We start from the raw sequence: 25,533 nt of genomic DNA, 5'->3' as shown, positions 1-25,533 counted from the left end.
TTTAATTACGTTCGGCGAGCGTGCTATCAGCTGTTATCAGTACGTCATTTTGTCTTTAATTATTTTACGTTTCATAAACGATAAAGATAATGATGCCATAGCGCTGCCAGAGCGCCGAACGTAGCATAAAAGGGCGACTCCATAATCCATATTCTAACGCAAGATACGTGACTAACAGAGCATACCGAGTGGTATCAGGACACCCTGTATAACGGCAAGTAAGAAAAACAAGAAAAAAATACCGGCAATTATTAGGTAATGTGACGAGTCGCAGAGTTCAAGGGTGTGTATACGTAGCGCGTGTTTACTTCTTGTCTTGTTGACGATGCCACTCGGCTCTACTATCCATCGTCGGAATTAATCAGGATTAATTTCAACTTTGCCTTTTGTACGAAAACTGTCAGGGAAAAATGGGCCAGCGAGTATCGAGGACGGATTTCGAGTGGGTCTACACCGAGGAGCCGCATGCCGCGCGGCGTAAAATAATTCTAGGTATGACAATCGCCGGGAGTCCTGGTTGCATGATCGATATTTATTTATGACAATTATTTTTGATGTAAATATTTGAAAACCGCTCTCGTGGAATATGAGGTTAGTTCTAAAGCTAAGAGCTAAATTTTGAAAGGCTAGACACGTGAACCACGCCTATTCTGAAAACTATCTTCTGATCGGTTATCTTTGTGATAAAAACACTTTGATTTGGATATATACGAAAGCAGTATCGCGAAACATTAACTGAACTTATATACAATATCTTTAATTCATTGTTTAAAATATTAAGTATTATTTTTAGGATATACTTAATATCAGTTTATTGCAGCTATTTGATATTGTAACAATTTATAATGTATGACAAGAAAAATTAGACAAATTTGTCTAATTATGATAATATTTGAGAAATAAATATATTTTGCTTTTCATATGCAGTTTATCAAATTTTATAAATTCTATAGTAAAGTCACATATATTTAAAAAATATGAAAGATTGATATTTTATATTTTAGTTTGAATGATATATAGTACTATGATTTATTTAATTGTCAGTTTTTAAATGTTTCTCTTACAAATAATATTTTCTATTTCAGAGAAATATCCAGAAATTAAGCAGTTGTTTGGCTATGATCCAAATTTCAAATGGATTGTCACTGGAATGGTATTAGTGCAGTTTCTATCGTTGTTTATCGTTAAAGATTTGAGTTATCCAAAACTTTTGCTATTAACATACTGTTTTGGAGGTGTGATAAATCATTCTCTTATGCTTGGTACGTACACATTTAATTTTCATTAATGCAGTAAAGCCACAATTTAACATGTATTATGCACATATCCTGATTTTAATACATTAACATTTCTGACATATGTATTATGTTAAATTTTGTTACATCTTGCTTTACAGCGATACATGAGATAGCTCATAATCTTGCCTTTGGACATGCCAGGCCTATGGCTAATCGACTGTTTGGCTTTTTTGCAAATCTGCCAATAGGAATACCGATATCAATCAGTTTTAAAAAATATCATCTCGAACACCATCGTGTGAGTATTGCAAGCAATAAAAATTTATAGTAAAAGTTGTGAATTATCTTTCATCTAGTAATGTTATATTTTTAATTATATTTATAAAATATATTTGTTACACTTTTAGTATCAGGGAGATGAAAAATTAGATACAGACTTGCCAACATTATTAGAGGCGAAATTATTTTGTACAACTTTTGGGAAATTCTGTTGGATACTATTACAACCATTTTTCTATGCATTCCGACCTTTTGTAGCGTATCCAAAAATACCAACTTCCCTTGAGTATATAAATGTAGTTATACAATTGACGTTTGATGGCTTACTTTGGTACTTTTTTGGTAAGTTTCAAAATTTCAAAAACACAATTAATAATATAAATTAGTGTAATTGTGAAATTTAATAAATAAAATCTGATTTTTAGGCGGTAAAGTATTGTTTTATCTGATTATTGGGTCTCTTCTGGCAATGGGATTGCATCCGGTGGCAGGACATTTTATATCGGAACATTATATGTACAGAAAAGGTTTTGAGACATACAGTTATTATGGCCCTCTAAATTTCATTACTTTCAATGTTGGATACCACAATGAACATCATGACTTTCCTGCGGTGCCTGGTTCGAGATTACCAGAAGTATGTTAAAATTCACTACAGTTTGGATACGATTATTATACAGCAATATATAATTGGTTATTATTTCAACTGTTTTATATAGGTAAAACGTATAGCCGCAGAATTTTACGATAATTTGCCGCAGCACAATTCGTGGGTTTCTGTTTTGTACGATTTCGTGGTGGATCCTGAAATTGGACCATATGCAAGAACGAAGAGAAGGCATCGAGGATTGGATGGATAGATTTTCTAAGCTTCTTAGCTTTTTTAAGAATATATCAAATAAGATTTATACATTATCATTTCTGCATATTGCTAAGCAGAATTGCATATTTATTATGGCACAATTAAAAAATTGCTATGCTATTCGGGATAATACATGAGGGCTTATGCTGAAAGGTATATAAGCATATTTGCCTGCATTGTAATGTAAATTCAGGGAAAATTTAGAGATAATAATCTATGGGCAAGCAAAATTTTTCAATTCTTCTATTAAGTTGTTCTCGTCTCATGAAAATTTTGAATCTTATTTCTAGTCACTGCGAATAACTTTTGATTAATTATTCGTGTCAGTTAATATGCAGTATTCTTTTCTGTTCAATAAAGTAGAAAAATGGGCATTCTAATGCAATTTTGATCAACTGAAACTGGCTATCATTTTTATTTTATCTAATATATAATATCTAAATTAATTACAATTTTATAATACTAATACCATTAAAGTTCTATCTTGATGTGATTGTACAGAATACAAAACTTTCAATTAAATGTTAGCTCATGAAAATTGGATATAATTTTTCCCGGAACAATTTAATCTGCATTAGTTAAAAGCTCTGTGTATCTTACAGAGTAAAGGGGATCTGTGATGCAAGAATATACTCTATACTTCGATATATCACATTGTTAGCGAAAAGTCAGATCTACTGAGAAACGCGTGATATATGCCATATAATATAAAATTATATATATATCGCTTTAATGAAATATGAATTAATATGATATACACAGATTATTCATTGAATAACTGTATATTTTCCAATAAATTTAAGAACATTGAAACAGAATGTATATAGAAGATTATGCCAAGTAATCTTCATTTTGTTTTATTTTATACCAAAAGCTTGTTATATACTGATCGTTTTCCAATAAATATACAGCATGAGAGGATGTACAAGATAAAAATGCAAGTTTAAATTGGCGCGGTTCTCGTGTAATTTTAATCCAGAAATCTATCTTTATTTAAAAAGATAAACAGATGGCGTTAAAGTTCGCCCATGCTTTTTAAAGAGCATCCTACATATGTGATTGCATGGTTAGAATTTTGAGAAAAATATGTAAAAACATTTAACGTTTGTTAAGTACGTGAATAAATCGTCTACGTTTTGTATACAAAATATATTTTTACTAAATATTTGCATGTTCAAGTTAAATGATCTAAACAGAAAACCTAACCTTTGTTAGAAAAGAATTATTAATGATTTTAAGGTTAATCATGTAAGCATTGGGATCTTTCTAATAAGTTACATATTATTTTACGTTTTGAATCAGTGACAGCAATTACACGTATTATTTTATAATAAATATTAGAATACTGCGTCATGTATTCAAGTGCACGTATTTATTGAAGTTTTAAAAAATTTCAGAATTTTTTCTTAGAAGATGAAGAAAGGATTCAATGATAATTTCACCACTGGTGAAACCACCACTGGCGTTAGACAGAAGTGGTACGAGGAATATCAGAAGGCGGAAAGACCTTGCAAGCACTCCAAATCCGAGGCCGACGTTCTGCATTTAAGGGATGAGGGGAAGAAGTATCTGGACGCGGAGACCGCCGCCTTTCAGTCGAAGCAATCCAGATCGCACGACTCGGAGACAAAGTGGTTGAAAACGGCACTGCAACGGGGCACCACCTCGGATAAGGTAGCAGCCAGTATAGTGCTGGTGCAGGATAATCCGAAATGTAATCTCGGTCGTCTGGTGTCCCTGGTATCCCAGGTGCGGGGCGCCAAGCACAATCAATGTGGCATGATTATCGCGTCGTTGAAAGAACTCTTCCTGACCGATCTGTTGCACCCTGAATTCAAATTATTGAAATTAGAAGAACAGGATTTGGACAGGCTCGATGCGGAGAATGGATCGGATTCCATCGTTAGGACGAACGCCGCTAGGAATAGATTGTTGGCGCACTGGTACTTTGAGGATCAACTGCGCGAGCAGTACGAACGTTTTGTTCTGAATTTGTCCTCGGTGGCCTCTGATACGGTAGATACAAATCGTGAGAAAGCGATATCGGCGATGGCCGATCTGTTGGTGGGTAACGCCGAGCAGGAGCACAAGTTGCTGGAGCTACTTGTGAATAAAATTGGTGATCCGAGCAGTAAGGTCGGCTCCAAGGCTGTATTTTGTATCAATAAATTATTGCATGAGCATCCAAATATGAAGCTCGTAGTCTTGCGCGAAATTGAGAAATTGCTATTTAGAAAAAACGTGAGCCAGCGTACTCAGTATTACGCTATATGTCTGTTAGCGCAATACGTCTTGGATAGAAACGACGAAGGAGCAGCTGCTACACTGATAGAAGTGTACTTTGCATTTTTCAAAGCGTGCTTGAAGAAAGGGGAACCCGACAGTAGAATGATGGCAGCAATTCTAATGGGCGTCAATAGAGCGTATCCTTTTGCCAAAATAGACTCGAAGATATTAAATGAACACATTGATTCCATCTACAAAGTGGTACACCTTGGGTCGTTTAATGTCTCTCTCAATGCACTCAGCTTGTTACATCAAGTAAGTATCATGGAATATTATTTGCAAACAATGTTTGTGTATTGAATATTTATGTTTCCAGCTTGTCTAAAGAAAGCAATTGCCTTTTCAGATAACAGGCAAAGATGAGTCTCAGGCGAACCGATTTTATTCGGCCTTTTACAAGAAGCTGTTAGATCGGCAAATAGGAGTAGCGAATAAACATGCGGTGTTTCTTAACTTGTTATATCGAGTTCTTCAGAGAGATCAAAGCATACTACGTTTGTACGCTTTTATCAAAAGAATCTTGCAAATTATACTCTATTTTTCACCGAATATGGCATGTGCCATGTTATACATTGTCTCCAAAATTCTTCAAGGACGCAAAGATCTAAAACATATGTTTCTCGAATCACATAAAGCTATTAAAGTCGAAAATGACGTGTGTGAAGTAAACGATATCTCATCGGATACGGAAGACGTTAGTGTAGTAGAAAATGAAGACTCCATTATGATATCGAATATCACGATTGGCGCAGATGCCGAAACAAAGCCTGATGTGAAAAAAGAGATCGATGTAAAAGTTGAGATGCAAGATACAAAGTCTTATGATCCTTTTTGCCGAAATCCTTTGTATGCGGGTGCAACAAAAGGGCTCAACGCTGAGCTTGAAGCATTGTCTAGGCATTTCCATCCGAGCGTCGCTTTATTCGCGAATCAGATCATTCAAGGTACAGATTTTTAACTTTCGATATCGTTTACTATTTATAAAATGTTTTATATTTTTACAGGAAAATCCATCGAGTACACAGGCGATCCTTTGGAGGATCTGACATTAATTCGATTTTTGGATCGGTACGTCTTTAAGAATCCGAAAAAGTTGGAGGACAAGAGGGTGCAGAAAAAGAACGATCCCTTGGCGCAACGCGCCGGATACACACCTAAGGGTATACGGGCCCTTCCGGTCGATAGCGCAGCGTATCTCGACGAAAGGGAGGAGCGAATACCGGTAGACGAGTTATTTTTATATCGATATTTGAAGCAGAAGGACGAGGTCAAGAAGCGTGACAAGAAAGAAGACGATGACGAAGATGATGAAGATGCAAACAGCGTTAACAGCGAAGAGTTCAATGACATGTTGGATCGTATGGGCGCTGCCCAAGATTTCGACGATTTAGATATCGCGGCGGATATTCTACCTAGGAAGAAGAAAGGTAACATGATATTTTTGCACATAAATTTATATGAGATGGGTTTTGCTGATTCATTTATAATAAAAAAAAATCTGCTCGAGTTTTCCGCAGTGTTTTGTCTAGGAACTATGAACAATATACCTTACTACTAATGACATTTGTAACAGGTAAAGCAAATGAAGATTCTGACGATGAGGACGAGGATAACGAAGATAACATCAGTCAATCCGATGACGATATGAATGATGCATCCGAAGATCTTGATGAAGATGTCGCGGATGAAGATGACGACTTGCAAGATCTGAGCGATATCGATCTTACAGACATAGATGATGAAAATCTGAGCGATATGGAGTTTAACGGTTCCGAGGACGACGAGACTGTAGACGACGAATTAATTTCGAGTTTGAATAAAAAGCTGAATGCGAAGGTTCCGAGAAACAAGGAAAAGAAAAAAGGGATCGATAGCAGTATATTCGTATCGGCAGAAAAATTCGCTGAGATGTTGGAGGAAGAAAATAAAACGAGGGGAAAGCATGGTGGTAGTAACGTTTTTAGCAGTAGTGACGGTGCTAGCGCTAAGCAGATAGATTGGGAAATAAAACGGCATCAACGGATGAAAGGATCATTTGGGAAGAAGCGAAAGTTCGTTCAATCGTCTAACAATAATCGGGTTAAAAAATTCAAACGATGAATATGTGATAAACGCATTTCATAGACAATTTTACATTTCATTACAATGTCAACTTTTCTTTCCAATGTCTATTTTAATTTGAAGGAAATACTATAAACAATATGAAATAAAACGTATAATAAATGTTATTAGTATTTATATAAAAGCACTTGTCTTCTCGTGAAATTTAGGATATGTCCGCCATTACAAATACATTTCGCTTATACATTCGTTATTGCGATTAACAATTTATTTTTAACACATTTCTCTCATTAATGTGAATTTTGTTTTTGGTACAAGGTGATTTAGGTTAATGCAATGCAATGTTTTAAATGTGAATAAGAAAAATATCAAATTAATTTTACATGTTTAATAGATAAATTAATATAAGCAAATAATATCAAACATAATTGATTTCTTCAGGACTTATTCTTATATTGTGCTTTTAAGTATATTAATTTCATTTAATGTGTTTTTGCATATTCTCTTCAGTAACATGACAAAAAAAAAAGAAAATGAACAATTTGAACAAGAACTCGAGTATTATTTGTGCACAAATACAGATTTCACACTTTTTCTGTTGACAAACTTTGAATAGTTGCAATTCAGCTAGCAGTCTTGTATCTAATGGCTGAAATATTTTTCAGCCAATCAAATATTATGCAAAAAATCAATTTTCTTTGCATTGTTTTTTAATTCTTTGCCAATAATTAAAATGATTCTATGTGATACATAAATACTATTTTAACTTGTGCTTTTATTTATTTACTTGAACTTTAAATCTATCTCTTGTTAAAATTGTAGTTAAAATAGCAGATAGCTCTGATACTAGTGCAACAATATTTTATATAACCGTGTGATACACATGAAAAAAACCAATAATTTAGCAATTAGAAAGAACCTGTGCTGAAAGCATACAAATATTTTTAATGTGAAATATATGTTTGAAGATACCTGTGAAGTAAGATTTTTACATGTCAATGAAGAATTATATAATTATTTAAAATTACATTTTTAAACTTCAAAAATAGAATTATCAATTAGTGACACTGTGCGAACAGTAACGTAGCTTTCTTTTTTTGTTTTTACTTCCTTCAATTCTTTCTACCTTACTTATTCCTATCAATGAGGTTCGAAAAATGTTTTATATATTTATTTCTTACCTACAAAAGTTAGAAAACTCGTAATTAATAAGATAATTGTTACAGTGGAATACTTTGCGATGATAAAAATAAATCATGAAGGAACGTTATATGCTACTCTAGGTCAGGTTTCGTCGAGTCCTCATCGTGAGCTGGGCTGTGCCACGTGAGTCGTTCTTCGTAAAATTTGATTACAATCTGAGGGCATTTCTCGTTAGCGATGCGCGCGGGTACCAGGTCTGCATCATCCGTCCCCTTCCACTTCATTAAAAACATCAGCTCGCCGCTGGAATCTGTGGCGCCAATAATACGTTCGGGTTCCAGATTTCTATCGAATCCTATAAAATGAAAAGCATATTTGCAAATAGATTGACATTCTAAATTTCTCTTCTAGTTCGCTTTAACGAGGAAACACAGGTAAAAATGGAAAAGAAAAAAAAACCAAAATATATTGAAAAAAATTTTCGATAGCTTCCCTTTACCTTCCAGCTTCTTTTCTTCCACTGCTGTCTTTTTCTTAACTTGAGTGGGCGTCGGAGTATTATTGCTCTTTCTTTTTTTCTGCTCCTTCTCTTCATGTCGTTTTCCAGAAGCAGCTGCTTCTTTCTTCTTGCGCTGTTCTTCAAACTGGGCGATCAGATCTGGACAATCTAGGTTTTCTTCTGGCTCCCATGTATTTTCATCGTTTGAATAGCCTTTCCATTTCAGGAAGTATTCGACCTGTAATTCAATTTTTTTTTAAATTAAAATAATGCACTTTAATCATTAATGGTTGTGAGATGTCATGCAGCAAGATCTTACGTACTTTTCCCTTTACGACTCTTCTGTCCAGAACTTTTTCAACGCTGAATTCCTCTTCCGTCTCGTTGTCAGTTGGAGGAGATTCCTTTATTTTACTCATTGTGACCTTATCGTCTGCAAATGTGAAAACTAAATAAGTCTCTCTTCGTAAATACTTATAAAAACTGAAAAATCGTACGTAAAAAGAGATATTTTATTAGAAATAAATAAATATTAGAAATAAAAGAGAATTGGAAGCTTAGGCTTATACAAGGGTACGAACGAGATCAATCGAAACTAGAGGCAAACAGAGGCCAATAGAATAGGCAATGAGATTTAATCGAGTAGACGTCAAAGCAAGGGATTGTCGTTCTTTCGTTTGTCACGTAAGAATACGACAGGCTTCTCTCGGATCGCACGCTTGGAATTGTAAAAACAAAAGAAAGGAGAAACTACGCAGAGATGCGAACCGGTGGTACCGGCGCCGCGGCGTGGCGCGGTACGGCGTGGCGTGATGCGCGTTCGCTTCGCATCCATCGCGTAACGGGTGCCGTGACGCGAATCAGAATAACGGCGGGCGAGTGAGACGCGAACGAGGAGTCATTATGCGCGGGCGAGGACGCGTGGAAATTACAATATCGCAAGATCGACCGTGGCTCGGCGGTTTGGTTCAAGATGGCGGCGGCGACGACGCGTTTCGCCGGTGCTCCTCCTCCTCTCTTTTTCGGAGTCGTAGGAACCGCCTGTCCTGTGCGCGTGACTTGCGACTTCGAGACTGTACTCCAAAACGCAGGGACTCACCTGAGTTTCTACGTCTAACTTGAATCTCTTGCCTATTCTTAACACTCTCTCTTCGTTTAATTCAAGCGTCTATCAAGGCATCCGCAGGCATCTGAACCTGAAACTGCCTGAAATCGTGCGAGTCGTGCGCGCGGTACGCGTTGCCGCGAAAAGTGTCAGGTTGCCCAAACTGTCAGCTTGAAAATCGCTGCGTAGCAATAATGGCTGCCCTACATTTTTCTAGTACTTTTCGCGTCTGAGACAGCTGCAAGCTGATTGGCTACGCGGGTCGCGGTTCGTTTTTGGACTGATTTCTAGTGCCGTGGACACAACAATCAACGCACTCAACACAAAGTGTTTTGCGTGAGACGTGGAGTGGCGAGGCAAGGTCAGTTTTGGGTGCATCTCGAGGGTATCGTTAAAATAGCATTCGCAAAGGTAACTGCGTATTGAAGTAAAAATATGCGTTAAGCGATTCTTCGAGACTCAGAGCCGGCGATCGAAGAGCTGATTTCCGTAATATTTACAGCGAAACAATACGACGAGATGGCTGCCCGTTCGATTTTAAGGTACCTGAAACCCAAGCCCGTAATATTTCAAAGTCAACGATGTGCCTCTCTATCCGGCTTCGATATCCAGCACAAGACTCCCACCATCAAGAGGGTGATGCCCATACCGAAGGCCCATTACGGTGGCAGGCATACCGTTACCATGCTGCCTGGAGCAGGCATCGGACCCGAGTTGATGGGTTATGTAAAAGAGGTGCGTATGGATATCATCCTTGAGTCCGTGGCTATTAGCTTCTTTTTCTTCTTCCTTAAGGGATTAGTGGTAGTTAAGTTTATAGCTAAAAAGAAGCACTTTTTTCAAAGATTTATTGATACTTTTAATTTAAAAAATTTTAATGCATTATAAAGTAAGTTTTAAGGAATGAAAATTTAGAAAAATTTTCATGTAAAAATATTCATTTTTTTGGGTATAACAGCTGATAGCGTGGACGGCCTTTTAAGGAAGGTGGCTTGCGATGAGTAAGATTTCTCGGGATTGGATCATTTGTAAGTAAAAATACGGATGGATTTAGAAAATATATTAGTTTTGCGGGTCCCTGATTGAAGGATTTTAGAAAAAAATTAATTAGAAAGAAAATGGATATTTGGAAGTGAAAAGTCAATTTTTACCTAAAAAAGCGTTTATTTTGAGAATAAAAAAAAGTATATAAGAACATCCTTTAATCAGGAACCTGAGAAACCAATATATTTTCTAAATCCATCCATTTTTGCTTACAGATGATCCAGTCTCGAGAAATCTTTCTCATTACAAGCTATATATCTTCTTTAAAGGCCGTCCATACTATCAGCTGTTATGCCCAAAAAAATGAATATTTTTATTATACATGAAAATTTTTCTAAACATTCCTTAAAACTTACTTTGTAATGCATTAAAATTCTTTAAATTGAAAGACTCAATAAATCTCTGAAAAAAATTGCAAAAAGATGCTTTTAGCCTGCTGGCTAATCCCTTAATGGGACCTATCCTCAGGCAAAGTGTTAATTCAGCCCAAATTCTTTAAGCGGATTGATGAAATACTAAGTCACTTAGTGAAATACTAATGCGAAAGTATATGAATACAGAAACGTTGCGAAGATTCTGGAAGATTCCAAAATGCTGAATAACTCTGCCACGGATGCCCTCCCCAAGTTTGTGGCTCGCGCACGAATCCGAGATTCTTAAAGTCGATAAGATAAATTACTAAATCACATAATGAAATACTAAAACGCCGTGAAAATTCTAGAATCACTTGATCACGGACGTCCACCTCAGTCCGTGGCTCGCGTACGAATCCCTCCGTGACTTTTAGCGATGCAAGAATGTGTTACATAGGAGGAGTGATCTTCCTGTCAATCCTCCATCTAGAACTGCTATTGGAAGTGAGATTTACGATTTATTTGTTTACAGGTTTTTAAATACGCTGGCGTACCAGTGGACTTCGAAGATGTCGAGATTGATCCCAACGCGGACGACAACGTCGATTTAGATTATGCAATTACGTCGATACGCAGAAACGGAGTGGCTTTGAAGGGAAACATCGAGACACACAGCACGGAAGCCGGCGTCATGTCTAGAAATGTCGCCCTGCGAAACGAGCTCGATCTTTATGTGAACGTTCTGCACTGCGTTTCCTATCCGGGCGTGAACTCACGTCAGAAGAACATCGATATCGTTATCGTGAGGCAGAACACCGAGGGCGAGTACTCCATGTTGGAGCACGAGAGTGTCAACGGCGTTATCGAGAGCATGAAAGTCATCACGAACTTCAACTCGGAACGCGTCGCTCGCTACGCGTTCGAGTACGCCAAGAGGAACGGCCGCAAGAAAGTCACGACGGTCCACAAGGCGAACATTATGAAGCTGTCGGACGGACTTTTCTTGGAGATCTCACGGCGAGTTGCCAAGGATTACCCGGATATCATCCACAATGATATGATCATTGACAATTGTTGCATGCAGCTCGTGTCGAATCCGCATCAATTCGACATTGTGCTGACGACCAATCTGTACGGCGCCATCGTGTCGAATGTAGTGTGCGGTCTGTTGGGCGGCGCCGGATTGTTGGCCGGCAAGAATTACGGCGGTCACTATACGATTTTCGAGCCGGGCACTCGTAACACCGGTACCAGCATCGCCGGCAAGAACATCGCGAATCCAATCGCGATGCTGAACGCCGCGGTCGACATGCTGCGTCATCTGGGCCACAAACATCACGCCTCTGTTATCCAGAACGCGATCAACAAGACCATCAATCAAGGGGTGCACACCCGTGATCTCGGTGGCACCGCAACGAGCAGAGACGTCGTCGACAATATTTTGAAGCACATAAAAATCGCGACCGCTTAAAAAGACTGTGACGATTAGATCGTTGTTCTAGAATGAAATCTCTTGTAGCAGCTGTCCATGGAAAGTGGCGAATTCAAAGTACATATACCAAGAATCTTATGTGATTTTTAGTGAGATAACATAAAAGAATCATACGGTAAGCTAGTTAGGACAATTGCAAAAGGAACGTTCCGACAATACGCGATAAAATGAAATTTCATCTATTCGCTCAAAACTGCAAAATATTTCTGTTTCACAAAAAAAATCTGCTTTCAAATAATTGGATGGATTTTGGCTTGCTTGGTTTGAATCACAAATGTGTTCTGTAATATATTGTTCGATAATTGGAATTTTATAAAATATTCACTGTATATTGTAAGTAGTAGCAGTTCCTATAGATGAATTTACCAAATATTATCACTGTGAGAGTAACTTGTATGAATTGTAAAATACTGGTTACACCTTACCATTACAAGAATACTCACTAATGTTTGCGCGATAAGAAAACGATCATAATTTATTCTGACAAATATTCATATTTGCCGCCTTAGTACAATTTTATCTAGTTAAATTAAAACTATGACAAAATGTAAAATTACACTTTATTGTTAAGATAATCGTTGCATATTGTAAAGTGTACATACCGCCACGTTCATAAAAATAAAATGTATAAATTTACATTTCTCTAAAGACGCGCTTGCTAATTCTGTAATAACTGTAACGCTAATTCCTCGTCGGCCTGTAGATCGGCAATATTCGATACTTTTTGTTTCTTCTTGGTTCCCTTGTACTCCTCTTGCGTTACCAATTTTCTTTTGAACGGCCTGTAACAGAGAGAGTTATGTTTAAATTTTCTAATACGACTTATAAGTACAAATTATGTGATTTTTACCTGTGAACTATGCTTTCTTCCTCAGATTCTTCGTCTTCTTCAGACTCATTGGCAGACGATACTTCTTCGTCTTTATCTTGTTGCTTGCCGTATATTTTATCTGGATCAGGTAACCATGAGAGATCTGGATCTTCACTAGCTTCACTTTCGCTACCGTAATCATCGCCTGTGTCTCCGCCCTCTTCGTCGTTTGTTTCTGCCTTTTTAGTAATCTTCAGTTTCCTCTTCTCCTCTCTGTGTCTTTCTTTAATCTTCTCTCTGAATCTTTGTTTATCGAACTGATCCTCCTCGCGCAAAATTTGCTTGGCCATCTCGATATTAATGCCAGAATCGACTTCATTCTCGTATTGCCGTGCTAATTCTGACATTTTCATTTTGGCAGAATCGACTAATTCCTGAAGCAAATATTTTCATATGAGCAAGCAGGTAAACGACCGAGCAAGAAAATTCGAAAAGAAACAATTAGTTAGACAAGATATGCTCTAGCTTTTGCTATCTCAAAATTGTATAAAACTACAAATTATAAGTATAGTTTGTGTTGCACAAAATTCATAATAATGCATAATATAATTCTCACTTGGCCCTCATCATCAAATACAGTTTTCTTATTGGGTACAATCTTCTTTCTGAGAATCTTCTTGGCCAATGCAACTTTTGTAACAGATTTCTTTTTGTTCGACGTCTTATCTTCATTCTCTGTCATAGGAATATCATCGACATCTATATTTTTTCTCTTTATAGTCAATATGTCTTCGTCGTCACTATCATCTAAAAAAAATTATAATTACACACAGTTAATTTCTTTTATGAATAAGGGGAACAAAAAATAAGGAATCTATATAGTTCTAATATCTATATGTTTATAATATAAAACATTTTTTTCGATTTTCTTACCAAACTGAAGAGCAGCAGTATTTTTTTCTTTAACTATTCTTTTTTCATTATTTTTATTATCAGGAATATCACTTTTGTCAGAGTTATTTCCGCTATCTTCCTGTTCGCTGTTATCTGCCGATTTAAATGAAATTTGATCTATTTTTTCTTCAGTCTTAACGTTACTATTATTCGACATTTTTTTCTGCATTCTTTGTAAAAATCGGATTCTCGGAGGTATGGCTAAACCTAACGATCTGTAATAAAATTTTACTATAAAAGAATCAATACATATAACGATTCATATTCAACAATTTCTTAAGTGCTTACTTAGCATATGCGTCTGTGTTTAAAGCATGCACATCGAAGATTTCTTTATCCTTCATTAGGAAAACTGATTTGATATATGTTACAAAGGCTCTCTGAGCTGTTTCTTTCAATGTCACATCTCGCGCTAATAAAGCTTCCAGCTTACGATGTGGCGATTGCAGCTTGTTTGGATTTATCCTAGACATATATAGAGATATGTGAGTAACGAGTATGAATATGTTAGAGTAAAATAATATATATATATATATATATATATATATATATATAATATATATATAAGCCTTACTTTATCATATTTATTGGAATTTTACGTTGCGTAAGTCTCTCGATTATCGCTTCTTCGGATGATAACAAAACTAGAAGGGATTCACCACCACTTTTAAATCTGGCGGTTCTGCCTGCTCTGTGTATATAAGCGTTGACATCTTCCGGACAATCCATTTGAACCACCCAATTTACGGCAGGGAAATCTGCAAATTTATAATTATTACAATTATTAAAATTATAAAACAATAGGAAATTAGTAGTTTTTAATACAATAAGAATTTCTTTGGTACAGAAATTTGTAAGTATTCTGAATTTGCAGAACAGGATTCAGTTACCTAATCCACGGGCAGCGATATCAGTCGCGAATAAAACAGCATGCTGCTTCTTGCAAAACGATTCGTAGATACTCATTCTTCTCAGCTGATGAAGAGTGCCGTAGAGAGCTAATAAACTGACGCCTGGTCGCAGTCGGCAAAACGCTTCATATACATACTTCACCTAAAATTGATTTTTGACAAACAAATTATGTCAGTTCACAATAATTCAGTTTATATCAAGTAGTTGATATAAAAAATAATTACTTGTTTACAGCTGGAAAAGAATACAATTATCTTCTGTTTCATGTGATTTTTTATAAAGGACCATAGCATTGCCATTTTATCTTCCAAGGAACAGACAATGTAACTCTGTTGCAGGCCCTCCGGCGTGGTGTGCGCAGAGTGTTCGTGCACGGACACGTACAATGGATCTTTAAGACTTAATCTCGCCAAATCTTTCACAGATCTAATAAAAATGCCAAAGTATATAATAACACTGTTAGTGCCATGAAAATTTTAATTCAATGTAATTATCTCTCAATACGTACTTTGTTTGAGTCGCTGAAAAAAGCAGAGTTTGCCTTTTAGCCGGTAAATTTTCAATGATGGAATTCATGGTCTTCTCAAAACCCATGTCTAAACAACGATCCGCTTCATCTAACACTAATATCTACAGAAAATTGTATCTTCAATAATGTTTATTTCTTTAAAAGTGTATAATTCGCTTCATTAAAAGCAAAAAAGTGTTATTTAACAATTACCTGCATATTTACACAATCGAATAATGGATTTTCGTCCATATGCTGAAGCAAACGTCCTGGTGTACATATAACTATATTACACTGGTCCATACGTTTCTTCTCGAATTTTAAATCCTTTCCTCCTATAATCAAGCCTGCTGAAATATCGTGGTGCTGACCCACTTTTCGTAACGTCTCGTATATCTGATACGCCAGCTCTCTCGTTGGTGTGATAATCAATGCACCTAGACCATCTAGTCTCGACCACTTTTTGCAGTACAAAATTTCCAATACCTGAAACAATACGATTTATCAATCGTATGTCGTAGCCGTTAGAAAATCTGTTCACACGAGAGATTTTATTTGTTCGTACTGGGATAAGAAAAGCCAGTGTTTTGCCACTGCCGGTTTTCGCAGCTCCCAAGATATCGTTGCCCTGCAAGGCTAAGCCGATACTCTGCCTCTGGATGTCCGTCATTTCGACATAGTTGTTTTCCGTTAAACCCTTCAGGGTAAACTTCGATAGGGGAAGATCATTGAACTTTGTCGTTTTCGTAACGTCTATCTATAATTTCACATTTGTAATTAGTTTTACGTACCACTGTTTGAATTGTTATGTCACATGATACTCTTGGTTGTACTTACAGTGTCATACTTAGACCGTAACTCCTCGATTATTTTACTCTCCGGTATACGTTTCTTCTTCGCATAAGCTTTTACTTTCTTTTTGTCAGTCATAATTTATTCGTTGCGTTCTTTCTTTTATTGATGAATCATAAATATTATTTCGTTTCGTTTTCCAATGTTTTCTCCGATACCACGTGTTTACTTCATTGATTCATTTGCTACAAAATGAGACATATCAAGTGCTGGCACCGCTTATCGTAGAGGACGTAGAGAAAGTAGAAAAATATTATTTATGTCGATAACATAAGAGATTTAATTTTCACTAGTTGGTAAAGTCATCTGCAAATTTATCGACTATGGTTACGACCGTTCTGGTGCAGGTAATTACCGCCGCGACATTAAAAATTATTTATCGACTGCTGCATATGATATTTTATAAATTCTGCAATAAAATTTATCCAAGGAACATATTGTATGTATGTATGTACTACATACAATTTGAAGTCTTGAAGTTAGCTAACCCAATTATAGTAGCAATTATATACATCGTTCGCAATCGTTGTCCATGCGTTACAATTGGCCACGTTGCGATTGCCCACGCGTTGCAATTGCCCACATTGCGATTGCCCACGCGTTGCAATTGCCCACGCGTTGCAATTGCCCACGTTGCGATTGCCCACGCGTTGCAATTGCCCACATTGCGATTGCCCACGCGTTGCAATTGCCCACATTGCGATTGCCCACGCGTTGCAATTGCCCACGTCACATAATGCTTATTGCTACATAGGAAGCTCTTCTTTAATATTTGCACAATTTTATATTTTTATTTTAGAGTAAGATTGTAAAATAAGGAGAACTGAGAAAAATTTGTTCTATGTATTAATGTTTGACATATTCCAAATTGTAAATTTTGTAAGTTAAAAAGCCATCGAATTTCTTTTTTTTCATCTTTTAAACATTTAAATTTCGATATTAATTAGAATTTTTATAATCTTCATAAAAGTAATTATAAATATTCTCTAGATTTTCTGAAAGTGAGATTCATTTTATTCACCATTAATGTAGTTAAAAATGTTTCCCTTGATATAGAAATTATTTAGAGTTATTCAGTTTCTTATAATAAACTTTTACATGTTAAATAACAAGCTGAACAAATTGAATTAACTTTGATATATTAAAATTATTTTTTTGTGTCCATAATTCATAAAAATACTCAGTTTAACTCACAATCAGTCTACTTAAATAGAGAGAGAGAGAGAGAGAGAGAGAGAGAGAGAGCGCTTATTTTTTTCCTGAATAATATGAGTTTATTGTCGGTAGATATGTTTTTAACTGGTCTCTATTGCATTAATTGAGACGCGTATATATTGCATGTTGCAGTTGAGCGGAGTTTTTTTGAATTGGTCCAGACGTTTGTTTCAATGATTTGAATTACGATTTGCGGGTTCGCGGGTTTCTAATTGTTCGTTGTGTCCATTATATCTGTCTGTTCCCATTTTTAGCTTCGTGCCTATTATTCAATTGCTACGTTAAAAAAGAATTTAGCAAATAGGATATCTCTTAACATTGGAAAAACAATGCTCTTTTTTTCAATAATTATGTTAGATTTACATTATACTTGACGCGAGGCTGTTTTTAGTTTCTTTCAGTAACTTTCTTTTAATTTCAGCAAAGAATGCGACAGATATAATTGAAGCCACGGGGATGCAAGAGCAATTTTTCGAAGTGAGAAGAACGGAAAGTCGTTGCAGAGATGACACGGTCGCGTACAATATTATATGGAAGCTGTGATCCTGATGACTCCTACCAGTGCACTATTTCCGGCTGGCATATCACAGGATTTCTCTATCTTAGTTGTTGCAAAACCAAAAGCGAATCAACATTCAAAGGTAATGTTAAATTATTTTCAAGTAATATTATAATTGGGCGCGCTTATATCTGTACTTTCATTAAATCATTTATAATGATATTTATTATTTCAATAAATCTCTTGAAACTCTTTTATAAAAAGATAATAGAAAATAATGAGTTTTAGTTTTTAATAACTTTAGCGATCTCTGATATTTAAATATGTTTTGTCGTGTATATGAAATATATACATTTTTACTGATTTGGTCATTTTGCAAAATTAATTAAACTACAATAACTTATAAATATTTATTGAATTTAAAATTATTTTATCGAATTTTATTAACGAAAACTACTCCAAGCTTATTATTTTTTATCTTACAAATCAAAGCTCCAATTTTATAGTAATTGATATTCATAGATTATTTTACATTGGTATACTCTTTATTATTTATGAATGGTGAAAACGGGGAAGAACATTTGATTCTTTCGTTGGGACGCGATATTACATTCTTCCATAGCACCTTTCTATAGCATAAATCAATTATTCAATAATCTAAATACTATTATATAATAATACTAATAATAATAATAATACTATATTAATTATAATATTAATAATAGTACTATTATTATTTTATCATTAATTATATATGTATAACATTTTAGCAACATTTAGTGACATAATGAAAAATTTAATCTTATTTAAGAGAACTATCGCCATCAGGTTCCGTGGTGTAGCGGTTATCACGTCTGCTTTACACGCAGAAGGTCGCCAGTTCGATCCCGGCCGGAACCACTTTTTTGTACTTTTTGCTTAGATATGAGATCCATCCTTAGAAAGCGCGCTATTTAATGTCTTCAAAGTGTATTTGAAACCGCGGTATTCTATTCGTTTCGAGGATAAAAGAAACTCGAGAAGAAAAGTTATGATTTCGGATTTATGATTGTAAGACTTATTTTCCTTTCAAAGCATAAAATGTATTTGTAAAGTTTGATGATCTATTTTAAAAATATTTAATATTACTTAATAATTGTCGAAATAATAATTTCACTAGTCATTCTTCAAAAATTAAGCACTTATTAATACGTCTACTTTATTGTTACATTTCAAAATTATATTTATTGTCGGTAAAAAAATCGAATTCAATTAGAAAAATTAGAAATCAATTTGGTAACTCTTTTAAGTAATTAGAAATTAATTGAAGCTAAACTTATCGGCGAGAAAGCGCTTCATCGAATGACGCTAGCCGACCCGTCACACTTATCGACTCTCGGCGAGGGGGCGAAAGTATGAAAAGATTCGAGTGAGAGATAGGGCGGATCGAAGGAATCCGCGAGAAATGGCGAGATATGCGTGGGCGAACCGTGAGAAACCGCAGGTGACACCTTGTCATGGCGGTCGGCGGTTCACACTTCGGTTTCTTTCGTCCTTTTTCTGGTGACAAGACAACCGAAGTAACGGTGCAGGGCCGCTTTCAGCGTGGAATTGAGAAATGCGCTCAGTCGCGTTACGCGAAATCTTGCAAAAGAAGCAAACTTGAAATCGTTATACTGTAATGAAATAAACAAGAGAAAAGAATTATATAAAAAATTGAAACATATTCTCGTAAATATAATATATATTATTTAAGAGTATGAAAAGTATAAGATAAATAAATATCTGTTACAGTCGACAAAAAGTAGGTTCAGCGATTTTACTTTTCTTCAAATATAACTTTTCCAAGATACAAAATGTCTGAATATTGTCACGATATCGTTATATTTATCTCAAGGATTAGAATATTTTTTAAATATTCTACTCGTAGCAAGTTACAATAAGTATTTTGACAAATTGATAAAACGATAGTGGTAGTTCTGTTGGAGGAGACAGCGTCCCTGCGTCGAGCGTCTTTTTCAGCGAAGCGCGGTAGGAGGGATAAAAGGTTTCCTTGTTTAACAAAATATCGTCTCCGAGCCATTAGCCCGACCGTTACCACTTCAGCGCGATTTTCTGCTCCCGCTATCGCGTCGAGGAGGCACTCGAGGATCTTGCGGATCCTGCGGAGCTATCAAACGCAGACCTGCCTTTCTTCACCCTCCAGGACAACTTCGATGTGTTGAAATTAACGGGAGAGCTTGGTAGCTCGGTGCACTCAACACTGTCGCCGTTAACTCGACCTTTAATTTCCGTCAAAGTGATCATGATACTTTCCTTCGTTTTTTTATTTACTTTATTTTTTTTAGAAGAGCAAATAAATGGCTTATAATATTAAAGCGCAAGCCTGTCATTAAATTTCTTGCTTAGAAATTTTTTAAAAATGATATGGAATGGTTTCTTTTTAGATGAAATAGACTAAGTTTACCAGTATATTTATCAAACTTTAATTTAAACTCAGCGGACCTACTTATTATAGTCATGGTATATTAATTATTATATAATAATAACAATAATACAATTAAATAATTTAATTATATATTTCTAAATAAACTTTTGTATCTTATATCGTGTAAAAATATTTTCGAGCAAGCAAATTTTCTTGCTCGAGTCTTGGACTTATTTCTGTATTAAAAAACTTCCTATGAGTCCTGTGAGTCCTATGCACCGTGCATAAAATATCTAATGGATAAAACGGTGGCTTGATCACATACATGTATTTTCGAGATGGCGATCATTGATTTCCAGGGAAATAATAAATGAAATATTCAGGGAATACTGTATGCCATTACGCTTGTCTTGCGTAACCGTAACATCGCAGCGCCGTGAGAAACAGCCAGATGTCACAGTCACTCCCAGAGTATGATAACAGGAATGTATATTCCAACGAGGCCTGTCAGATCTTTATTTAAGGATCAATCATTGCTGAAGTCGATCTACAATATAAATCAATCTATATAGAAATTACGGGTTGTGTAGTTATAAGATTCGAATAATGTTCAAAGAATGAATATTCTATTTAAAAAGTATACAACATGCTTCAGGATTTTCAACCCTTATTTTGTTTTCAAATTTTTTGAGCGATTTGAAGGCAATTATTTTTAAAAAATTTTTAATTTTATTGTCGGATGTTTAAGTAATTCGTAAAATTTTTCAAACCTTCAATCTATAACTCAATGTTTTATCAATTGAAAATCTTCAAAATTTAACTTGTTTGTAATATAATTGTTCATTAAACTATTGATCAGTTTATGTGTATTTTATCCTTTCGTTATATATAAATTTTTTCACTCATCTTTGGTTATTCTTTTTCTCTTTTCCTCACGTGTTATTATTGAATGCTGAAAAGAGTTCGACCAAGGTAAAATAAATTTTCTCCCCACACAATCCTGTCTCTCTCTCTCTCTCTCTCTCTCTCTCTCTCTCTCTCTCTATTCCTTTTATACCCCTCTCGAAGTTCGCTCGATAAAGTCGATTCGACTACGGTGGTTCTTTGCGATTAGCCGGAGGGAGAGGCCGCGTACGAGTTGACTTTCGCGCTCCGGCTCACTCACCGCCGTTTACAGCAGGGTAAAGGAGAGGACACCCTTCGCTGCTTAGTCGAGGGGGTTGTGCTCGTTCAACCCCTGCGAGGCTCACGAGATCTGGCTCCGCCTGTCAGCCAATCATCATCGCTGGCCGACGTCTCGCGCACGTGTTCTCGCGTCGACGGACATCGCGTCCGCCCAGCCGCGCGAACCCCGGGAACCGGGGGATGATTGTCCTCGCTAGCTGATACCCTTCTCTGCGCTACCACCGCGAGTCGCGGTTAGATCGCAACGGGTAAAAATTACGAGTTATAGATCGCACGTGTCTCGACGTGCGTACGCGAGTTCGACGCGTTTTACCTGCCGACGAGAAGCAATCATCGCGAACCGAGATCGAGGAACTTTCACTCCGATCGGGAAAATCGACGATAATCGGCGTGGAATTCCGAAGGATACATTTCATGGCCATATCGCGCGCGGCTTTATTCTGCGCCTTGTGAATTGTTACGCGAATTCTGGGGAATGTCTGCTATCATGACATTAGTCTGACCACGTGCAGGTGCAAACACATTCGGATTTAGGTAATTAGGAAGATCTACAGCTGATTTTGTTATCGACTCTTAAGATATCTAAATAATTTTAAATATTAATAATTACTGTAACTGATGAATGTAAAAGACTAAAAAAAAAGAAATAATTTAGTAAATATATATATTTGTAAACGTTGGTAAAAATAAAAGTAATAAAACAAACTACATTTAAAGAATCAACAGTTGTATAACAGTTGTTATCTAGTTTGAGAGACATTTGAAAGTCGACATACAATATTCATTATCAAGATTAAATTAATTCTGTCTAATTTATATTTATAATCAAGCTAAATTACAATCTTAAATATTTATTTATCGCTTTACGTAAATGTGTTTCAATTTTTTAAGTAGAAAAAAATACTTTGTATTTTTTGGAGAATACACTCTTAAAGTTTGTCGCGAATCTTACAAAATACCAAATATTAAACACTAAAACTGAATAAGTACAATACTTAAAAATTGGGGCTTTAGAACATCTATGTATCATTCACGACGATTGTCAAGCTCGGCTGAAGATTAACAGATCGCAGTGAAAAGACAGGAAAAAGAGAGAGTTCTTCGCAAAACTTGGGATCTGATACAAGTAAGTACTATTTTGTTGATACTATAAACTATATATTAATAATGATAAGATTTATTACCTCAAGAAAGTATTACCTGCCGATAATATGCAATCTGTTATAACAATGCAATTAATTTCTTTTGTATAGTATATTGCGACATACTATTTAAGTCATGTAAAAATAATACTGTTACTTTTAACTGCTTTTATTTTTATCGCATTAATACTATATTAAACTGCTATTAAATACATTTACCGACTCTATTCATTCTATAAAAGCGCGAACACTATGCATGCTTAAAATTAAGTTAAAAATGAGTGCTCACGAATAAAGTATAAGGATGCTTTTATACATGCTTTTTATACTGTCGCTTCGGAGAAGGAAAACATCGTGAAAAGAATACGCGAAAAATGAAGAAACGTGATAAAATGAACGGCCCGTTGATTTAACTATCATTGAGCTCCCTCGGACTCTTTCGATGGAATCAGCGCGTTCTTGCGTCGGTGGTGCGATTAACGGGCGACACGTGTCACGCCGTTTACCGCTGGTCACCCGTGAGTACACGCACCTGTAAACCCGGTTTTCCGGTGGTTGCGCGTGCAATTACTGTGCCGCAATGCCCGTCATTAAGGCCGGCGCATATGTCAAGAGAAGGCAAACGTTAATATGCGAGAAAGAAAGTGAGAAAGAGAGGGAGAAATTTTCATCCGGTTTTCGATATCTGGATGCACGGATACTGTTAATACGCACTGTTACATAAACTTCACGTACTGGTCTTGCACGCGATATCAATTCGCACCTTGCCGTTATTATACGCGTCGTCGCGCAAACTGGAGTCTTTATTTAATATGTACGTATCCGGGAGCGGCCGTGTGCGCGAATGTTATTAATACATGGGATAAATGTATCGATTTCGCACGCGATATTATTTCACACGTTGTTTTACCCAACACGTCCGTATGTCGTCGCAAATGGTTGCATTCTACTGTATGCTTCACAGAGACTTTGAACTTAATCGCATATGTTCTATTAAAAAATAATATGAATAGTATACACCTGCCCACATTGCGGTTGTTATGTAATTGCAGGCGTAAATGCAACGCTCTAGATGTTGTCACCTTTGCGATTTTTAGCTTTAAATGTCAGCGCGAAGACGAAAAGGCAAATTAATTTTGCTCTTCAAAATTTATTAAAAAAGAAATTATATCCACAATCCCTTATAGATCTGACATCACTGACAGCCGCGACGCGGGGGTGATGCGTGTGCAATGTATGTAGTCGAGCGTGTCACGCAATCACTGTCAAACCGTGCGAAGCGTGCACGTGCGCCTGGCTGGAACTGATCGTGCCGCGGCTAATCGTAAATTAGGATCGGATGAAAAAAAAGGAGCGCAGCTCCCGTCATTAACTTTGATAATCGCCGGAACCCTCGTGGTTCCGGTACTCGACTGTCCAAACATCGGATAAATCGGGACGATATTATTCGAGGAGACGTACTCGTCGATGCACGCTAATTGTTGTAAACAATTGGCGGATAACGATGCGTTCTCCTACACATTTAATGCGGTAATTGCAAAAATAATAAAAAATAATGATAAAGGAACTTTTTTAAGTACGATAAAAAAAACGAAACTTTTGCAATTATTTATTGTATTACAATAGATATTTCCCTGTACAAAAATAGAATAGGTTTTGTTTATTTAATTAATGTTTTTAAATTTTGCTAAATAATGAACGTATATAATAATGTATTTTGCTAAATGTGAACGGTCTGATATTGTACTTTTACTGAAAACTTTTAATCACAGGCTTCGTTTTCAACATGATTACGGTCATGTAATCCCTATACTGCAGTTGACTTACAAGTCATCGATACTGGCTAATTACACTGAATTATCTCCACTGAAGGTTTACCTGTTACGATCTATTATGCGACATATGCTATTTTTCTGTAGGATCAATTATTATTCACGAGTCGTTAATTGTATTGGGACCCTCAGGTATAACAAAGTCACGTCAGGTGACTCGACGTAACGACCATGCTTACGTAGAAGCAGATCATCAAAAATTAATCGCTGTACAGTGGGCGTACGAAAAAGATAAAACCTTGAACGGTGAGTTCAAGCCTTTACCCGTAATATTCGACAATATACCTCATCGTATATAAACGGAAAATTATTAATTATAAAAAAATTATTAATTATATAATTTCTTAAAAATTATAGAATTTTTTTCAATTACGCGGATGCGTAATAATTGGATTAAAATCTAGGCTTGTGATTCTAATTCGGGAAATAAATCGTAGGGATGGAAATAAGAATATCATCACTTTGATGAGAAATAAATACAGAAACTAATTAAAAATCTTTCAGAGAGTTAAAAAAAAAGATCCAGGTGAGACTTACTCAGCAATCTCGCGACACGCATCACAGCGGCGACGTAATGGAGGATTTCTGACACCACGTGCTTTTTTTCTCAATGAACCCTCTTTGTGAACCGATTATATACGTGAATAACGTGGCGTGCATTTGTAATCGGAGCTAATCAAATTAGAAAGTTAATCGAAGGGGAGCGACACCAGTTAATTCTGACTTCTCGATAGCGGGAACTTTTTATTTTAACAACAGAGAAAGAGTTAAAGTAGTAGCAAAAATTCTTACTCGCTCATACTTGCTTGCACGCGATGTTAAATATAGCTCCGGTATATTAAAGAATGATATGG

The 25,533-nt window shown here is 36.0% G+C and overlaps 5 protein-coding genes, 1 long non-coding RNA gene and 1 other non-coding gene across 15 annotated transcripts; 5 read left to right on the top strand and 2 right to left on the bottom strand.

The window, feature by feature from the left end:
• Positions 1–8: 8 nt before the first annotated feature.
• LOC105450789 (sphingolipid delta(4)-desaturase DES1) lies at positions 9–2,917 on the top strand. Of its 3 annotated transcripts, none has more exons than XM_011690803.1 (7): positions 9–218; positions 405–492; positions 1,086–1,262; positions 1,397–1,536; positions 1,646–1,859; positions 1,943–2,154; positions 2,237–2,917. In XM_011690803.1, exons 2-7 carry the CDS (start codon positions 411–413, stop codon positions 2,375–2,377), a joined length of 966 nt encoding a protein of 321 aa, XP_011689105.1. In that variant the 5' UTR covers positions 9–218; positions 405–410; the 3' UTR covers positions 2,378–2,917. The 3 variants fall into 3 exon arrangements, with proteins under 3 accessions (XP_011689105.1, XP_011689103.1, XP_011689104.1); XM_011690801.1 differs by having other exon boundaries at positions 9–283; XM_011690802.1 differs by having other exon boundaries at positions 10–214.
• A 391-nt stretch (positions 2,918–3,308) lies between these two features.
• Positions 3,309–7,255, top strand: LOC105450790 (CCAAT/enhancer-binding protein zeta). 3 transcript variants are annotated; one of them, XM_011690806.1, is made up of 5 exons: positions 3,309–3,445; positions 3,777–4,920; positions 5,012–5,609; positions 5,670–6,092; positions 6,239–7,255. In XM_011690806.1, the coding sequence occupies exons 2-5, from the start codon at positions 3,793–3,795 to the stop codon at positions 6,763–6,765; spliced, it is 2,676 nt and encodes an 891-aa protein (XP_011689108.1). In that variant the 5' UTR covers positions 3,309–3,445; positions 3,777–3,792; the 3' UTR covers positions 6,766–7,255. The 3 variants fall into 3 exon arrangements, with proteins under 3 accessions (XP_011689108.1, XP_011689107.1, XP_011689106.1); XM_011690805.1 differs by having other exon boundaries at positions 3,309–3,491; XM_011690804.1 differs by having other exon boundaries at positions 3,309–3,627.
• A 615-nt stretch (positions 7,256–7,870) lies between these two features.
• LOC105450792 (chromobox protein homolog 1-like) lies at positions 7,871–9,632 on the bottom strand. 5 transcript variants are annotated; one of them, XM_011690810.1, is made up of 4 exons: positions 9,468–9,632; positions 8,692–8,801; positions 8,363–8,606; positions 7,871–8,224 (listed from the first exon to the last, which is right to left on the bottom strand). In XM_011690810.1, exons 2-4 carry the CDS (start codon positions 8,785–8,787, stop codon positions 8,001–8,003), a joined length of 564 nt encoding a protein of 187 aa, XP_011689112.1. In that variant the 5' UTR covers positions 8,788–8,801; positions 9,468–9,632; the 3' UTR covers positions 7,871–8,000. The 5 variants fall into 5 exon arrangements, with proteins under 5 accessions (XP_011689112.1, XP_011689114.1, XP_011689109.1 ...); XM_011690812.1 differs by lacking the exon at positions 9,468–9,632 and adding an exon at positions 9,301–9,324; XM_011690807.1 differs by lacking the exon at positions 9,468–9,632 and adding an exon at positions 9,137–9,266.
• A 133-nt stretch (positions 9,633–9,765) lies between these two features.
• Positions 9,766–13,010, top strand: LOC105450787 (isocitrate dehydrogenase [NAD] subunit gamma, mitochondrial). The gene is made up of 3 exons (XM_011690799.1): positions 9,766–9,884; positions 9,976–10,208; positions 11,403–13,010. The coding sequence occupies exons 2-3, from the start codon at positions 9,993–9,995 to the stop codon at positions 12,339–12,341; spliced, it is 1,155 nt and encodes a 384-aa protein (XP_011689101.1). The 5' UTR covers positions 9,766–9,884; positions 9,976–9,992; the 3' UTR covers positions 12,342–13,010.
• Positions 10,427–10,938, top strand: LOC105450786. The gene is made up of 2 exons (XR_974498.1): positions 10,427–10,501; positions 10,733–10,938. It is a non-coding gene; the product is annotated as an uncharacterized LOC105450786 (long non-coding RNA).
• Positions 12,906–16,757, bottom strand: LOC105450788 (probable ATP-dependent RNA helicase DDX10). The gene is made up of 12 exons (XM_011690800.1): positions 16,385–16,757; positions 16,113–16,304; positions 15,761–16,033; positions 15,548–15,669; positions 15,264–15,465; positions 15,018–15,180; positions 14,702–14,885; positions 14,416–14,592; positions 14,107–14,342; positions 13,790–13,980; positions 13,213–13,607; positions 12,906–13,144 (listed from the first exon to the last, which is right to left on the bottom strand). Exons 1-12 carry the CDS (start codon positions 16,475–16,477, stop codon positions 13,021–13,023), a joined length of 2,352 nt encoding a protein of 783 aa, XP_011689102.1. The 5' UTR covers positions 16,478–16,757; the 3' UTR covers positions 12,906–13,020.
• A 2,183-nt stretch (positions 16,758–18,940) lies between these two features.
• Positions 18,941–19,013, top strand: Trnav-uac. Its single transcript has one exon. It is a non-coding gene; the product is annotated as a tRNA-Val (tRNA).
• The last annotated feature ends 6,520 nt before the right edge of the window (positions 19,014–25,533 follow it).

Source organism: Wasmannia auropunctata, unplaced genomic scaffold, assembly GCF_000956235.1.
Source record: "Wasmannia auropunctata unplaced genomic scaffold, wasmannia.A_1.0 LD336055.1, whole genome shotgun sequence".
Lineage (NCBI taxonomy): Eukaryota > Metazoa > Arthropoda > Insecta > Hymenoptera > Formicidae > Wasmannia > Wasmannia auropunctata.
Note: the sequence above shows the minus strand (reverse complement) of the source record. Positions and strands in the feature narration are given on the sequence as shown.

Bases quoted from the DNA above. Each gene is read 5' to 3' on its own strand.
- LOC105450789 (XM_011690803.1), top strand. From the start codon at position 411: ATGGGCCAGCGAGTATCGAGGACGGATTTCGAGTGGGTCTACACCGAG. The intron at 1,263-1,396 runs GTACGTACACAT...CTTGCTTTACAG, and splicing joins AAATCATTCTCTTATGCTTG to CGATACATGAGATAGCTCAT. The intron at 1,537-1,645 runs GTGAGTATTGCA...TTACACTTTTAG, and splicing joins ATCATCTCGAACACCATCGT to TATCAGGGAGATGAAAAATT.
- LOC105450790 (XM_011690806.1), top strand. From the start codon at position 3,793: ATGAAGAAAGGATTCAATGATAATTTCACCACTGGTGAAACCACCACT. The intron at 4,921-5,011 runs GTAAGTATCATG...TTGCCTTTTCAG, and splicing joins CACTCAGCTTGTTACATCAA to ATAACAGGCAAAGATGAGTC. The intron at 6,093-6,238 runs GTAACATGATAT...CATTTGTAACAG, and splicing joins TCTACCTAGGAAGAAGAAAG to GTAAAGCAAATGAAGATTCT.
- LOC105450792 (XM_011690807.1), bottom strand. From the start codon at position 9,203: ATGGATGCGAAGCGAACGCGCATCACGCCACGCCGTACCGCGCCACGC. The intron at 8,802-9,136 runs GTTCGCATCTCT...TCACATTTGCAG, and splicing joins CCGCGGCGCCGGTACCACCG to ACGATAAGGTCACAATGAGT. The intron at 8,225-8,362 runs GGAAGCTATCGA...TTCATTTTATAG, and splicing joins AAAGAAGCTGGAAGGTAAAG to GATTCGATAGAAATCTGGAA.
- LOC105450787 (XM_011690799.1), top strand. From the start codon at position 9,993: ATGGCTGCCCGTTCGATTTTAAGGTACCTGAAACCCAAGCCCGTAATA. The intron at 10,209-11,402 runs GTGCGTATGGAT...ATTTGTTTACAG, and splicing joins TGATGGGTTATGTAAAAGAG to GTTTTTAAATACGCTGGCGT.
- LOC105450788 (XM_011690800.1), bottom strand. From the start codon at position 16,477: ATGACTGACAAAAAGAAAGTAAAAGCTTATGCGAAGAAGAAACGTATA. The intron at 15,670-15,760 runs GTAATTGTTAAA...AATTTTCTGTAG, and splicing joins TCGATTGTGTAAATATGCAG to ATATTAGTGTTAGATGAAGC. The intron at 13,145-13,212 runs GTAAAAATCACA...TCTCTGTTACAG, and splicing joins GAAGAAAGCATAGTTCACAG to GCCGTTCAAAAGAAAATTGG.